This window comes from Anolis sagrei, chromosome 3 (assembly GCF_037176765.1).
Source record: "Anolis sagrei isolate rAnoSag1 chromosome 3, rAnoSag1.mat, whole genome shotgun sequence".
NCBI classification, from domain to species: domain Eukaryota; kingdom Metazoa; phylum Chordata; class Lepidosauria; order Squamata; family Dactyloidae; genus Anolis; species Anolis sagrei.
In genome coordinates, this window is record NC_090023.1 from 6,445,720 (window position 1) to 6,462,662 (window position 16,943).

Genomic DNA, 16,943 nt, shown 5'->3' on the forward strand with positions numbered 1-16,943 from the left:
TGTCCATCCATCCATCCATCCACCCATCCATCCATCCGTGAATCTGTGAATCTATCTGTCCATCTATCCATCTATCCATCCATCCATCTGTGAATCTGTAAATCTATCTGTCCATCTGTCCATCCATCCATCCATCCATCCATCCATCCATCCATCCATCCGTGAATCTATCTGTCCATCTATCCATCCATCCATCCATCCATCCATCCATCCATCCATCTGTGAATCTGTGAATCTATCTGTCCATCCATCCATCCATCCATCTGTGAATCTGTGAATCTATCTGTCCATCCATCCATCCATCCATCCATCCATCCGTGAATCTATCTGTTCATCTATCCACCCATCCACCCTCCCATTAATCTATGAATCAATCAATCAATCAGTCTAACTTTCTATGAATGTATCTATCTATCTATCTATCTATCTATCTATCTATCTATCTATCTATCCATCTGCCTCTCTCCCTCCTTCTCTCCTTGAGTTTCCTTGTGAAACGGAGATGGCTTATGTACTTTTTAATGGTGTGTGTGTGTGTGTGTCATAGGATGCACAGCTGGCTCTCCACATTTGTAGATTTGCTAATTCACAGACTGGATTAAAAGGCTGCTTTAGGAATCTCTAGCTCCTCCCGTGTAATGTTATGGTCAGTTTCCCGGAGAAGTTGATGACAGCATAAATCAACAAAGAAGAGGGGAGGACAAGTAAAATCCTGTTGAAATTCCTTCATCCATGGGCACCACCTCCCAGTTTTCTACCTGGCAACTCTATGCCCTCCTTCTTGCTGCTGTTCCTTTTCTATTGCCGTGAATATGTTTGTTTGTTATTATTATTTATTATATTTATATTCTGTTTTTTTCTTCCATAGCTGACAGTTACCCTTGTACTTGTACCGGTTCTCTCCCAATAATAATTTGGATCATTTCACCCTATTATGGCACCTCAGTTGCGTGAGCAACCTCCCTTTGGTGTGGAAATCTATTGCAATTTCCTTACATAATATGTAGCTTCATTCCCTGCCGCTGGGGAGCTAAGGAACACCACTCGTTCATTACTCCGTTGTATAATTAAGGTAATAAACCTTGCTCATCACCCTAGGGAGTGCTTCCTTTATTTAAATAGATCCAAATTAAACACACTTAATTCGACTAAGAATCCACACAAGGGATGGGAAGGAGGGGAGCATTAAAGGATCACACGTTTAAAAATGATGGTTGCGTGAATGAATTTCGACCGCATGTGGCCAAACGGCAAGATTATAGCACTTTGAACCTCTTTAATTGTCATGGAACACTGCCATATAAACTAGTATCTGGATATAGACTATCTGATTTGAACTGGATTATATGGCCGTGTAACACATGCATATACAATGGCTCCACCAAGACTGAAAAATCAACTAATTTGAAGACCACTGTGAAGTTATTGAATGAATTACAATGGAGTTTTTGCTGGGCCCAATAGTTTTAAGGCTAGTCTTTCTTTCTAATTATTACAAGGGAACTCTAGTCTAAGGTTGGATCTGGACTCTCATATAATTCAGGATCCGAGCCCAGATTATCTGCTTCGAACTGGATTAAAGGAGTCCACACTGCTATAGAATCCGGATTATCAAATCAAATAGATTATCCGCTTTGAACTGGATTATAGGAGTCTACAATAATCCAGATTATCAAATCAAATAAACCAGATTATCTGCTTTGAACTGGATTATAGGAGTCGACACTGCCATATAATCCAGGTTATCAAATCAAATAGACCCGATTATCTGCTTTGAACTTGATTATAGGAGTCTATACTACCATATAATCCAGATTCTCAAAACAAATAAACCATATTATCTGCTTAGAACTTGATTATAGGAGTCTACACTGCCATATAATCCAGATTATCCAATCAAACAAGACAGATTATCTGCTTTGAACTGGATTATAGGAGTCGACACTGCCATATAATCCAGATTATGAAATCAAAAAATCCAGATTATCTGCTTTGAACTGGATTATAGGAGTCTACACTGCCATGACTTAAATTGGCCAATGTTTGACTGTTTGAATGTTTTTATATTGTTTTTATTTAAATTGTTTATTTATGCCTTTGGTTGTGGGCAGCATGGTGTGCCGGTTGTTAGCCGCCCTGAGTCCCTCTGCGGAGGTCGAGATAGGATGGGATACAAATGTCCGGAATAAATAAATAACAATAAATAAATAAATTCTGCAAAATTGTATAAAAATACAATTAAATACAATTAAATTATGCAGATTTGCTCTATTTGCATAATTGCCAAGGATGGCAGGATTCAAGGATGCAGACAGAACGTAGAGCAACTCTGGCACGGCATTTCCTTCCTACTTCCTTTGCGCTGCCGGAATTACCAATTCAGATTATGCATTTATTTAAATTATTCATTAATTATTCAAAAAGTATTGATCTAAGGCCCCTTTGATCACCACTTCCCCCAGGCTACGTATAGTAAACAAAAGCATGAAAACTAAAACCTTAAATAAACAAGCAAAACCATTTAAAACTCTTTAAAGATCCTCACTACCTCTGAGGATGCTTGCCATAGATGCAGGCGAAATGTCAGGAGAGAATGCCTCTAGGCCATGGCCATATAGCCCGGAAAAACCTACAACAACCCAGTGATTCCGGCCATGAAAGCCTTCGACAATACATTATATTTTATTGTTTTACTCTATGTATGCCCTGCTGTGGCATAAAAGGGTAAAATAAAAACATTGCTCTCCGAAAGAGTTTTGGTTTCCATCAACTACAATGTCCCGTATTAGGACAAAATAAGAAAATGGGTATTTGTTGCAAAATGTAAACAGAAGCTTCACATTTCTTCACTTGTATGTGAAAGGAAGACCACAGGATGAAACAGTACTGAAGTCAAATACAAGCTGTCCCTGGGTTGAAAACATCCAACTTACAAACCACTCACAGTCAAGAACCCCTAGCTATGCTATCCAAAGCATGTGTGCGTGTGTGTGCATTTGTGTGTGTGTGTTCTTGGTAGTGTTCTAAGCCTCCTGAATAGCAGCTCCAATGTGGCTGAAGAGGTCCTCTCACAAATCTCACAACAACAAACCAGGGATGAGCTTACAGCACTGCCTAGTCTGGAAGAAGTCAGCAATGGCATCAGCCAACAAAAAAATAACAAAGCCAGCAGACCTGATGGGATCCCTGCTGAAATCCTTAAAGAGGAATGCCCGACCACCGTCTCCCAAAGCAGTTCATAGAACCATAGAATCAAAGAGTTGGAAAAGACCTCGTGGGCCATCCAGTCCAACCCCATTCTGCCAAGAAGCAGGAATATTGCATTCAAATCACCCCTGACAGATGGCCATCCAGCCTCTGTTTAAAAGCTTCCAAAGAAGAGCCTCCACCACACTCCTGGACAGAGAGTTCCACTGCTGAACGGCTCTCACAGTCAGGAAGTTCTTCCTCATGTTCAGATGGAATCTCCTTTCTTGTAGTTTGAAGCCATTGTTTCGCGTCCTAGTCTCCAGGGAAGCAGAAAAGTTGCTCTATTCCGAACTCAAGAACGGAAAACAGAATGTTGGAGGACAGGAAAAGAGATTTAAATATGGGCTCAAAGCCAACCTTAAAAACTCTGGCATAGACACTGAGAACTGGGAAGCCCTGGCCCTTGAGTGCTCCAGTTGGAGGTCAGCTGTGACCAGCAGTGCTGTAGAATTTGAAGAGGCACGAATGGAGGATGAAAGAGGGAAACGTGACAAGAGGAAGGCATGTCAAGCCAACCCCGACCAGGACCGCCTTCCATCTGGAAACCAATGTCCTCACTGTGGGAGAAGATGCAGATCAAGAATAGGGCTCCACAGACACCTACGGACCCACCATCAGAACACCGACCTTGGAGGACCATCATCCTCAGACTATGAGGATGAGACTATGAGGATTGATTTCTTTGTAAAGTGTCTTTTGTACTGTACACCGCCGCGAGTCGCCCTAGGGCTGAGAGCGGCGGTTAATAAATGCAAGAAATAAATAAATAAATAAATAAATGAGGGATCGCCTAAGTAAGTAAGTAAGTAAGTAAGTAAAGTAAGTGTGTGTATGTACACACACACACATATGCATTCATGCCTCCATTCGTCCTCCATTCATGCTTCTTCAGATTCCACAGCACTGCTGGTCACAGCTGACCTCCACCTAGAATGCTCAAGGGTCTTCTCAGTTCTTGGTATCTATGCCACAGTTTTTAAGGTTGGCTTTGAGCCCATCTTTAAATCTCTTTTCCTGTCCACCAACATTCCGTTTTCCGTTCTTGAGTTCGGAGTAGAGTAACTGTTTTGGGAGACGGTGATTGGGCATTCGGCAACATGGCCAATCCAGTGGAGTTGATGGCAGAGGACCATCACTTCAATGCTGGTGGTCTTTGCTTCTTCCAGCATGCTGACATTTTTCCGCCTGTCTTCCCAAGAGATTTGCAGGATTTTTCGGAGGCAATGCTGACGGAATCATTCCAGGAGTTGCGTGTGACATCTATAGATAGTCCACGTTTCACAAGTGTATAGCAGAGTTGGGAGGACAATATATTTATAAACATGCACCTTGGTATCCCTACGGATGTCCCAGTCCTCAAACACTCTCTGCTTCATTCGGAAAAATGCTGCACTTGCAGAGCTCAGGCGGTGTTCTATTTCACTGTCAATGTTGACTTTTGTGGAGATCAGAGGTTATATCTCATCTACTACTGAGATGCCCCAAACCATGGTCTCTACAGAGGTGCCATGCCCATGCCAGAGATGCCCACTTTGAGAAGGACTACTGACTTACCACTTCCACCACCATCTCCTGGCGCAGGAACCTCCGTAGTGGGGCCTGGAGCTGCAGAGAGAAGGCATTACATCTGTTAGAGAGGTCACCAAGTGCTCAAGAGAGACCAAGGAACTCATGTCAAAATTGCTATGGAGGAGGAAGGCTAGATGGTGGCAGTGCAGGGACAATAATCTGGTCTCCTATAAGAGCAAGGATCTTATAAGAAATTTCAGAAGGCTAGAATCAAAGAATCACAGAGTTGGAAGAGACCTCGTGGGCCATCCAGTCCTACCCCTTTCTGCCAAGAAGCAGGAACATCACATTCAAAGCACCACCGACAGATGCCAATCCAGCCTCTGTTTCAAAGCCTCCAATGAAGGAGACTCCATCACACCCCGGGACAGAGAGTTCCACTGCTGAACAGCTCTCACTGTTAGGAAGTTCTTTCTAATGTTCAGGTGGAATCTCCTTTCCTGTAATTTGAAGCCATTGCTCCATTGCGTCCTAGTCTTCAGGGCAGCAGAAAACAAGTCCGATCCCTCCTCCCTAGGACTTCCCCTCACATCTTGATCCCTGGCTTTCATCATGTCACCCTAAACATGTCCAGCTCTTTAAGCCGTTCCTCATAAGACTTGTTCTGACCATTTATCATTTTAGGAATAGGTAAGTAATTTTGCATTGGTTATAAATGGAGATCGAGTGGAGCGGGTGGCCAGTTTTAGGGTGCTATTGCTAAGGAAGACCTGCGGCGTTGGTGAAGAGGGCCCAGCAGAGACTGTACTGCCTTGGATTTTAAGGAACCACCAACTGTATGGTAAACTCCTGGTGACTTTTTCCTGCTGTGCTCTAGAGAGTGTCCTCACCGACTGCATTTATGCATGGTCTGGTAACTGCACAGTGACAGATAGGAAGGTGCTCTGAATGGTCACCACTTTTGCACAGAGAAGCATTGGTTGCCCTCTTTCTTCCCTCTTTGAAATAACTTTACAGGTCCCGCAGCCTTAAGAAAGCTCAGAGCATTCTTGTGGATCTATCTCACACGGAATATTACCATCTGGTCCTGGAGCTTTAACTATATTAAACTCCATGGCTTTGCACTGATGTGGCATTGGGGGTTGTGCAATGGTTTTTTTTTTTGTTTTTTGTTTTGTCGTGTCAGGAGTGTCCTGTTGTGAGAGAATTGGCCATCTGCAAGGACGTTGCCCAAGGGACGCCTGGATGATTTTGATGTGCAATGGTGATGGGAGTGTGGAGGGATGAGTATGTTGTTTTTGTGATGTGTGCCAGGGAAAGCATTTCATTAATGGTACAATGTACAATAACAACAGTTCTTCTATTCTATTCTATTATTCTAGATGAGACATTGGCTGGAGGTGACCTCTGGCCATGGCATCTCAGCCTATACAGGCAGACTGAGTTACAAACATCCAACTTACAACTGACTCCTAGTTAAAGATTGGGCTGAGACAACAGCAAGTAGAATCAGAGAATCATAGAGTTGGAAGAGACCTCATGGGCCATCCAGTCCAACCCCTGCCAAGAAGCAGGAATATTGCATTCAAAGCACCCCTGACAGATGGCCATCCAGCCTCTGTTTAAAAGCTTCCAAAGAAGGAGCCTCCACCACACTCCGGGGCAGAGAGTTCCACTGCTGAACGGCTCTCACAGTCAGGAAGTTCTTCCTCATGTTCAGATGGATAAATCTACCCCTTGGAAGGGAAATTCATTCCTGAAAGAGTTATTATCATGGGAAAGGGTGAAACTTTCTAAATAAGGTTGAACACTGTGAAAGCCACCCACTGCATGGCTACCAGACTCCTCCCAGTCGAGTCAAATCAAGGAAAAGCTTCATGAGAACCACCATTCCTCTTAACGTTCCCCAGCAACAGCAAGAGCATCCCTCTGGGCAGCTAAACTAGGAAACCCCAATTGGATGGCCCCCCCACTAGGATCTTCCTCCAGGGGCAAAGCAAGCATGGGCAACTTGGAAATCCCTGAACAGACTCAGAAGTGGAGTGGGCAGACTAAAAGACAACCTGACAAAATGGCACTACCTAAAAGAATCCTCCACTTTATATGACTGTGGAGCAGAACAGACAACTCTGTATGCTTGTTCGCTATGTCCTGCCTCATGTACAGAGGAAGAATTGTAGGAGGCTACAGACAACGCAGTTGCTGTTGCCCAATTTTGGTCAAAAGATATTTAGACACTTGTACTCCTTTTATTTTTATCGGTTTTATACTAAAATATGCAATGTGGTGCAATGGGTTAAAGCACTGAGCTGCTGAGCTTGTTGACTGAAAGGTTGCAGGTTCGATTCTGAGGAGCGCCGTGAGCTTCCACTGTCAGCCCTAGCTTCTGCCAACCTTGCAGTTCGAAAACATGCAAATGTGAGTAGATCAATAGGTACCACTCCGGCGGGAAGGTAAGGGTGCTCCTTGCAGTCATGCTGGCCACATGACCTTGGAGGTGTCTATGGACAACGCCAGCTCTTCAGCTTAGAAATGGAGATGAGCACCATACCCCAGAGTCAGACATGACTGGACTTAATGTCAGGGGACAACCTTTACCTATGCAATGCTTTTGATACTAAATAAATAAATAAACAAATAACTGAAACTTTCTCACAGACCTTTAGATTCACAACAAGCCAAATTTTCCAAATTCCAATTATCACAAGGAGAGGGGTTCGGACAGCAAAACAACCTCTCTTGTTTGGAACTTGGGGATAGCCTGTGTATATATATATTGGTGTGTTTATTGTATATTGATGTGCTTTGACTATGTTGTACCCTTCCTTGAGCTGTTACGGAAGCCAGGTAACAAATGAATAATAGTAGCAGCAGGAGCAGTAATAATAATAATGATAATGATAACAACAACACCAATAGTAATCATAACCATCCATCACCTGAGGATTAAGGTCTGTTGGAGAGACCTTTGTGTTCCATCGCTGGGAGGAAGACACTTTATGAGGATGTACGCATCCCTCTCCCAGAAGGCCCACCTGGAACCAATACGCTTATCATTTTGCTACCAAGTCAGAACACAGCTTTTCACAAGAGTTTCTGTAAGTTTAATTGCTTTCCTCCAAATTTTCCATGCACAATTTTATCAAATGCACCGGGACTGTGGCGCAGCTGGCTGGGCGTCAGCTGCATTAAGATCACTACTGACTGAAAGGTCATATGTTCAAAGCTAGCCCGGATCGGAGTGAGCTTCTGACCATTTGTGTAGCTTGCTGATGACCTTTGCAGCTTGAAACACAGTTGCATCTGTTAAGTCGGAAATTTAGGTACTGCCCAGGCCTGTAGCGAGGGTGTGGTTTTAGGGGTTCAACCCCCCGCGAAATGTTTCAGATATTTTTAAAAAACCTGGTTTACTCATGAATTTTAACTGGTTAACCAAATCCCCATGCTAAGTCTAAGAGATGCAAAAAATTAAGAGTCTCTCCAGAACTGCAAGCACTATCTCAAGCAAATATTGACAATTTATTCACACTGTCATTACTTGCAGCCATAGCCGATGTAGTGAAGCAACCAAGTTGGGTGTGTTTGTGTTGAATGCTCCCATTAAGGAGGCCAGACTTGGTGGAGGTGGTTGACAGGGGCGGAGCTGCAGGCTATTGAAGGCTGTTCTGCCTCCTGCTGTGCTCTTTGCTTCAGCGTGAGCTAGGAGGCTGGTTTCAACCCCTCCCCCCCCCCGTGAAATTTTCAACCCCCTCCCCTGCAAAATTTTCAACCCCTCCCGAATTTTTTTTCTGGCTACGGCCCTGGTACCGCCTATGTGGGGATGCTAATTTAACTAATTCACGATGCCATAAAAATCTCCAGCAGCATGCAAAAGAATGAGGAAGTACTCCATCAGTGTCACAAGTGGACGGTGAAGTGACAGCTCCCCTGGTGGCCGGAATTCGGAGCATACCCTCATGAAGCTGGAAAGTTAAAAAGACTCTGTGTGTCTGTCTTTATATGTTGTGTGTCTATGGCATTGAATGCTTGCCATGTATATGTACATTGTAATCCGCCCTGAGTCCTCTGCGGGGTGAGATAGGCAGAATATAAATACTGTAAATAAATAAATAAACAAATAAATAATGGCTTAATATGTTCCTAGTTTGTTTTCAAAGAATCAATATGGTGGAGCGGTTTAAGTCTCAGGCTCTGGAACCACTGTTTGGCCATGGAAACCCAGTGGATCACTCTGGGCAAGTGGCTCTCCCTTCCAAAGACCCTTTCAAAGCAAAACAGGTTCTAGGATATCAAGGCAATGTGTAGAGAAGGGCCGAGCCTATGTAGTTGTGGGAAGGTGACCTAAAGAGGTTGGTCATCCTAACAAAGAGATGGAAGAGTATGCCTCTTTCCAATTCCTAGGGAGATCCTTCTTCCTCAGAACTGCCTTCCATCTTTGACAAATCTGCCTTAACGACAAGGACTGTACAACTTTATTGCAATAGCCCTTGGCTGTCCATCTGCTTCCAGACAGAATTCAATGAGCTGGTGATGACTAATGAAGGAAACAGGTCCAGATTATCTGAACAACAATATTTTCCCATATGGACCTCTTTTGAGATCTTTGGGGGAGTCCCTTCCCTTCGTCCCACCACCGTCACACATTCTCACACATTTCCAGGCAGTTTTGAGGAAACTTACGTCTTCCATTCCCTCGATGTGGGACTCAATTTCCTGCACGATCCGGGCGTTCCTCTCCACCTCCTCCGCGCTCTTCATCCCTTTGTTGATCCTCTCGGCCACCTGCTTGATGCTCCTCTGGGCTTCTAGTAAGAAGGGATGGTCAGGGTGCTCTTCTGGGGTGTGTTTCAGGAGGTCCTGATGGCAGGGAAAAGGGAAAAAACAGCCATAATTATGGAACACTATATTGGTTCCTGGTTTAAAAAAGTCATTCCCTAATTGGTTCTATCATAAAACATGGGAAAAGTGCACTAAATAGCAAAAACTTTGTCTTTGCAGGACATCCTGCAACACATATTTGCTGTATGTATTGTCAAAGGCTTTCATGGCCAGAATCACTGGGTTGTTGTAGGTTTTTCAGGCTGTTTGGCCATGTTCTAGAAGCATTCTCTCCTGATGTTTCTCCTGCATCTATAGTAAGCATCCTCAGAGGTTGTGAGGTCTTTGCTATAGTTTTTCTTTGAATACATCTTTGCTATAGTTTTTCAATGAATAGCTGATTGAGTCCCAACCAATTCAACCTATTTTGTGGCAGATACAAAAACGAAGTTTCTGGAGTAGAACAACTATTTTCAAAGTAAGGAAATAATTAATAAACAGGAAATAATACCTTCCAACTAGGAACATTTTTTTTTCAAATTTTGTTACCTAGTGATTTGTGTGTCATGGGATCACAAAGAGGCAATGTGAAATCGTGGTTTGGGGGTTTGACCAGGACTCTAGGAGACCAAGGTTTGAACTTCTGTTTGTCCAAAGCAACCTATTGTTTTTCCTTAGGTAAGTAATACTTTCTGAGCGTCAGAGGAAGGAAATGGCAAGTCTTTTATGACTAAAGCTATCCAAGATAACACAGTATTGCTATTATTAATATATTTATTTATACCCCACTTTATCTCCCCCAAAGGGGAGAAGTTCACCTTAGAAATTGGAGATACAATGGAATGGTGTGTCCTAACTTTAGCATTCAATGACGTATTTTTTACTTTTCAGGCTCTTGCCTCTAAATACCAGAGACAAAGTAGGTCAAGTTGCTTTGAGTCTTCTTTGGGAGAGATAAAGCAGGCTATAAATATAACAACAACAACAACAACAACAACAGTGCCTAAAGACCTTGGCCTGCACTTAAACACAATCGGTGTTGACAAAATTACCATCTGCCAGCTGCAAAAGGCCACCTTACTGGGATCTGCACGCATTATTTGCCGATACATCACATAGTCCTAGACACTTGGGAAGGGTCCAATGTGTGATCCAATATACCAACAAGCAGAATGATCTTGTTTGCTTTGTACTAATCTTTTTGTGTTTCAAATAACAACAACAACAATAATAATCATAATCATAATCATCATCATCGTGTGACATGTGTATGAGGAGAAAGGAAGGAGAGAGGGAGGGAGGAAAGACGGAATGGAAGGGAGGGAGGAAATAAGGAAGGAAGGAAAGAAGGAAATGAGAGAGGGAGGAAGGAAGGAAAGAAAGGAAGAAATAAGGAAGGAAGGAAGGAAAGAAGGAAGGAAGGAAGGAAGGAAGAGAAGGAGAAATGAAGGAAGGGAGGAAAGAAGGAATGAAGGAAGGAGAGAAGGAAGGAAAGAAGGAAATGAGAGAGAGAGGGAGGAAAGAAAGGAAGAAAGAAGGAAGGAAAGAAGGAAAGGAGAGAGGGAGGAAGGAAGGAAGGAAGGAAGGAAGGAAGGAAGGAAGGAAAAAAGGAAGAAATAAGGGAGGAAAGAAGGAATGAAGGAAGGAGAGAAGGAATGGAAGAAAGGAAATAAGGAAAGAAGGAAAGAAGGAAAGGAGAGAGGGAGGAAGGAATGAAAGAAAGGAAGAAAGAAGGAAGGAAGGAAGGAAGGAAGGAAGGGAGGGAGGGAGAAAGGGAGAAATGAAGGCAGGAAGGAAGGGAGGGAGGGAGGAAAGAAGGAAAGAAGGGAGGGAGGGAGGGAGGGAAGGAGGAAAGGGGAGGAAAGAAGAAAGGAAGGAAGGAAAGAACGAAGGAAAGGAGGCAATAAGGAAAGAAGGAAGGAAGGAAGGAAGGAAGGGAGGGAGGAAGGGTGAGCGGAATGAGGGGAAGGGTAAAAGAAAGAAAAATTAGGATGAAAGGAAGAGAAAGGAAAGGAGAAAGAAGAGAAAGTAGACAGCAGTCTCAATGACAATGACTATGAACTATGTCACATAGTTCTGGTAAATACTATGTATGGTTGTAAAAGCTGGACAGTGAAGGAAACTGATTAGGCAGGGAATCGACTCATTTGAAATGCACTGGAGGAAAGTTTTGCAAATAGGACAGAGAAATAAATGGGTTCTAGAGCAGTGGTGCATTATTTTGGGCACCATTTAGAGCAGGCATGGGCAAACCTGGGCCCTCCAGGTGTTTTGGACTTCAACTCCCACAATTCCTAACAGCCGGTAGGCTGTTAGGAATTGTGGGAGTTGAAGTCCAAAACAGGTGAAGGGCCCAGGTTTGCCCATGCTTGTGTTAGAAGCTGCCTTCCATCAGAAGAGTTCCAGGCGAGATCTCTGGAAGCACAAGGCAGGCAGCTGCGTGGGGCCAGCCACTTTCCCATAACCGCCTTTCCAGGCTATTCATCACGGTGAAAGCAAATAAAACTGGCTGGTTAATTGGCCAGCAGTCAGGGAAGGATGGCTGAGCTCCCGAGTAATTGGTGGTAATTTAGTGCCAGCCCGGTGGTACATGCAAACATCCATCAGGGCTGGAGGAGGCACGGATGAGGCTTCCGAGTGGGTGGCTTGTTCCTTCTGTCCGTGCCGTTTGCAAAAGGAGGCTGCAGCAGCCAGAAAGGGGGGAAATAGACAGGGGGATGAGCAAATTCCCAGGAACCTCACCAATTGCTCATGGTTTAAGACATGCCCAAAATTTTTCTTGCATACTTAAGTCTCCGGGCAGAATATGTCTTTGATTAGTCATTTGGGTAGCCATCTCTCTCCTTATATACATGGATCTAAAGCTCAAGAAATAGATAGATAGATAGATAGATAGATAGATAGAGACAGAAGGTCTAAAACTCCCTCTCTCTCTACTTGTGGTTCTAAAGCCAGATATAGAATCATAGAATCATAGAATCAAAGAGTTGGAGGAGACCTCATGGTCCATCCAGTCCAACCCCATTCTGCCAAGAAGCAGGAATATTGCATTCAAATCACCCCTGACAGATGGCCATCCAGCCCCTGTTTAAAAGCTTCCAAAGAAGGAGCCTCCACCACACTCCGGGGCAGAGAGTTCCACTGCTGAACAGCTCTCACAGTCAGGAAGTTCTTCCTCGTGTTCAGATGGAATCTCCTCTCTTGTAGTTTGAAGCCATTGTTCTGCGTCCTAGTCTGCAGGGAAGCAGAAAACAAGCTTGCTCCCTCCTCCCTGTGGCTTCCTCTCACATATTTATACATGGCTCTCATCATTTCTCCTCTCAGCCTTCTCTTCTTCAGGCTAAACATGCCCAGCTCTTTAAGCCGCTCCTCATAGGGCTTGTTCTCCAGATCCTTGATCATTTTAGTCGCCCTCCTCTGGACACATTCCAGCTTGTCAATATCTCTCTTGAATTGTGGTGCCCAGAATTGGACACAATATTTCAGGTGTGGTCTAACCAGAGCAGAATAGAGGGGTAGCATGACTTCCCTAGATAGATAGATAGATAGATAGATAGATAGATAGATAGATAGAGAAGGTCTAAAGCTCTCTCTCTCTCTACTTGTGGTTCTAAAGCCCAATATATATATTTATATGTATATGTAAGTGTCAAAATATATATGTTTGTTTGCACCACGAAGGCTATTGCTAGGTGAAGTGGCCCTCTGTGATGTCAGAGGGGGGAAAGGTGACATGTAAATAAGGGAAAGGAAGGGAAGGAAGAGAAAAAGAAGGGAAAGAGGGAAAGAAAGGAAAGGAGATGGAAGGGAGAGGGGAGAAAGAAAAAGAAGGTAAGGAAGGATATGACTTTTAATTTGGGATGTGGCTTTTTAACTTTGGACATGGCTTTAAACTTTGTTTTATTGTTTTAATGCTATAATTGTGTTTTATTAACTTTTATGATGATTTATTTCCTGATTGGTTTGTTTATGCTGTCTATTTGTTTGTTTATCATGTTGTTAGCTGCCCTGAGTTCCTATGGAGAGATGGAGTGGGATACAAATAGAGCTCTGATTGACTGATTGAAGGAAGGAAGAGGAAGGAAAGGAAAGGAGAGAAGAGAGAAAGTAATCGGGCCCCATTGACACCCAGGTAACACCAGAGGTAGATATATTATATTTATATTGCAAGATATATAGAGAGCTCAAGGTACATGCATACATATCACAAACTATATAAAGAGCACAAGATCTAGATAAATAGATGTAGACAGACAGATAGACAGCAAAACATATGTATCTATCATCCATCTATCTATCTATGTATCCATCCATCCATCCATCCATCTTTCCATCCATCCATCTTTTAATTTATGCTTAATATATACTAATTTTAATCCAATTTATTTAGTTAGTATTGTATGTTTTAAGGCACTATATAAGTGCTATTTGTAAGCCGCCTTGAGTCCCTCTTGTGGTTGAGAAAGGTGGAATATAAATAAATAAATTCCATCCATCTTTCCATCTATCTTATCCATCCATCTTTCCACCCACCCATCCATCTTTCCATTCATCCATATTTCCATCCATCTTTCCATCCGTCCATCCATCTTTCCACCCATCCATCCATCCATCCATCCATCCATATTTCCATCTATCCATCCATCTTTCTGTTCACCAATCTTTCCATCCATCCATCCATCCATCCATCTTTTCATTCCATCCATCGATCTTTCCATCCATCTTTTCATTCCATCCATCCATCTTTCCATCCATCCATCCATCTTTTAATTTATGCTTAATATGTATTCATTTTAATCTAATTTATTTTAAAGTTAATATTGTGTGTTTTAAAGCACTATACAAGCGCCATTTGTAAGCTGCCTTGAGTCCCTCTTGGGGAAGAAAAATGTGGGATATAAATAAATAAAATTTTCCATCTATCTTTCCATCCATCCATCCAACCAACTTTCCATCCATCCATTCATTTTTCCATTACTCTTTCTTTCCTTCCTTCCGTCCATCCACCCACCCACCCACCCACCCATCTTTCCATTCATCCATTCATCTTTCCATCCATCCATCCATCCATCCATCCAACCATCTTTTCATTCCATCCATTCATCTTTTCATTCCATCCATCCATCTTTTCATCCATCTATCCATCCATCCATCTTTTCATCCATCCGCCCATCTTTCCATCCATCCACCCATCCATCCATCCATCTTTCCATCCATCCATTTTCCATTCATCCATTCATCTTTGCATCCCTCCATCCATCCATTTATCCCTCTTTCTATCCATCCATCTTTTCATTCCATTCATCCATCTTTTCATTCCATCCATACATCTATCTTTCCATCCATCTTTCCATCCATCCATCCATCTTTCCATCCATCCATCCATCCATCCATCCATCCATCCATCCATCCTTTTCACCCACCCATCTTTCCATCCATCCATCTTTCCATCCATTCATCCATCTTTCCATCCATCCATCCATCCATCCATCCATCCATCTTTTCATCCATCTTTTCATCCATCCACACACCTTTCCATCCATTCATTCATCTTCCCATCCATCCATCTTTCCATTCATTTATCCATCTTGTGTGTTAGACCCACAATTCTGGGGTCTGTCTCTTGCTCAGCAAACCTTTCTGCTTGTAAACCTTAGCAGCCTCTTTCTCCCCCACTTAATTCACCCATTTTAAGAGATATTACTTTGGTCACATCCCTGTGTTGCTTCCAATGTCAAGAATTTGGTGGTTGTTTGACATTTACTGGCAACTCTTAATATTTAAGGAGGCCCACAGGGAAATGTTAGGGGACTCTGACATTTACTGGCAACTGTAAAGAAGAAGGAGGATAAAGTCTACGTCAGCATCCTGTTTGCAACACTTTTTTCTGGGAAGCCCATAAAGATGGCATATGGGCACGGGACGATTGCCAGTGTGCAAAAGTAGGATGCATCTGGTCAAGAAGTTATGACCATTGGCTGCGCATACAACAAGCTGGCAATATAGTTGGCCTTTGTCATGACTCCATAAGAGTCATGCCATAAACATCTCCATTGAGGACACAGATCTGTTGGACATAAGAGCGAGCTATAGAGCTTTGTATGTATACTGCTTTGCTAGATGTTTATGTGATACCGCAAGTGTCGAAGTGTGAGAAATGCAGTAAAAATATCCCACTTGCAATCAACAGAGGCACAGACAGCAAAACAAACACTGAAGGAGTGTTAGCCCTTCCCTATTCTATCCAAAGCTATATAAATAAAAATGTAATGTTCAATGTATCGTCGAAGGCTTTCATGGCCGGAATCACTGAGTTGTTGTAGATTTCTTCGGGCTATATGGCCATGTTCTAGAGGCATTCTCTCCTGACGTTTCGCCTGCATCTATGGCAAGCATCCTCAGAGGTTGTGAGGTCTGTTGGAACTAGGAAAAGGGGTTTATATATCTGTGGAATGACCAGGGTGGGACAAAGGACTCTTGTCTGCTGGAGCTAGGTGTGAATGTTTCAACTGACCACCTTGATTAGCATATAATGACCTTTTTTAATGAGTTTTTTTAATGGTAGCCAGATTTTGTTCATTTTCATGGTTTCCTCCTTTCTGTTGAAATTGTCCACATGCTTGTGTATTTCAATGGCTTCTCTGTGTAGCCTGACATGGTGGTTGTGAGAGTGGTCCAGCATTTCTGTGTTCTCAAATAATATGCTGTGTCCAGGCTGGTTCATCAGGTGCTCTGCTATGGCTGACTTCTCTGGTTGAAGGAGTCTGCAGTGCCTTTCATGTTCCTTGATGCGTGTTTGGGCAATGCTGCGTTTGGTGGTCCCTCTGTAGACCTGTCCACAGCTGCATGGTATACGGTAGACTCCTGCAGAGGTGAGAGGATCCCTCTTGTCCTTTGCTGAACATAGCATTTGTTGGATTTTCTTGGTGGGTCTGTAAGTGGTTTGTATGTTGTGTTTCCTCATCAGCTTCCCTCTGCGGTCAGTGGTTCCCTTGATGTATGGCAGGAACACTTTCCCTCTGGGTGGATCTTCGTATTGACTCTCATGGCTTCTTCTCGGTTGTCTTGCAGCTCTTCTGATGTCTGAGGTGGAGTATCCATTGGCCTGGAGAGCCCAGTTGAGGTGGTTCAGTTCATCTTGGAGGAGGTGGGCTGCGCAGATTCTTTTGGCACGGTCTGCCAAGGCTTTAATGGTGCTTCTTTTTTGACTTGGGTGATGGTTGGCGTTTTTATGTAGATATCTATCTGTGTGTGTGGGTTTTCTGTAAACGGTGTGACCCAATTGTTGATCTGGAATGTAATGTTCGTTTCTAGTTCACCTACAATCAAAGAGCACTCAGAACTCCACCAATGATGGAATTGAACCA

General features: G+C 43.2%; 1 protein-coding gene across 2 annotated transcripts in view; it reads right to left on the bottom strand.

Moving 5' to 3' along the window:
* Positions 1-16,943, bottom strand: part of ARHGEF17 (Rho guanine nucleotide exchange factor 17) — a 286,248-nt gene that overhangs the window by 40,399 nt on the left and 228,906 nt on the right. The window contains exons 6-8 of one of the 2 annotated variants that reach the window (XM_067466458.1): positions 9,439-9,615; positions 7,698-7,793; positions 4,804-4,854 (exon numbers count right to left, since the gene is read on the bottom strand). In XM_067466458.1, coding sequence (XP_067322559.1) covers positions 4,804-4,854; positions 7,698-7,793; positions 9,439-9,615 — 324 coding nt within the window. The remainder of the gene's footprint in view (positions 1-4,803; positions 4,855-7,697; positions 7,794-9,438; positions 9,616-16,943) is intronic. The other variant, XM_060771267.2, reaches the window with a different exon arrangement.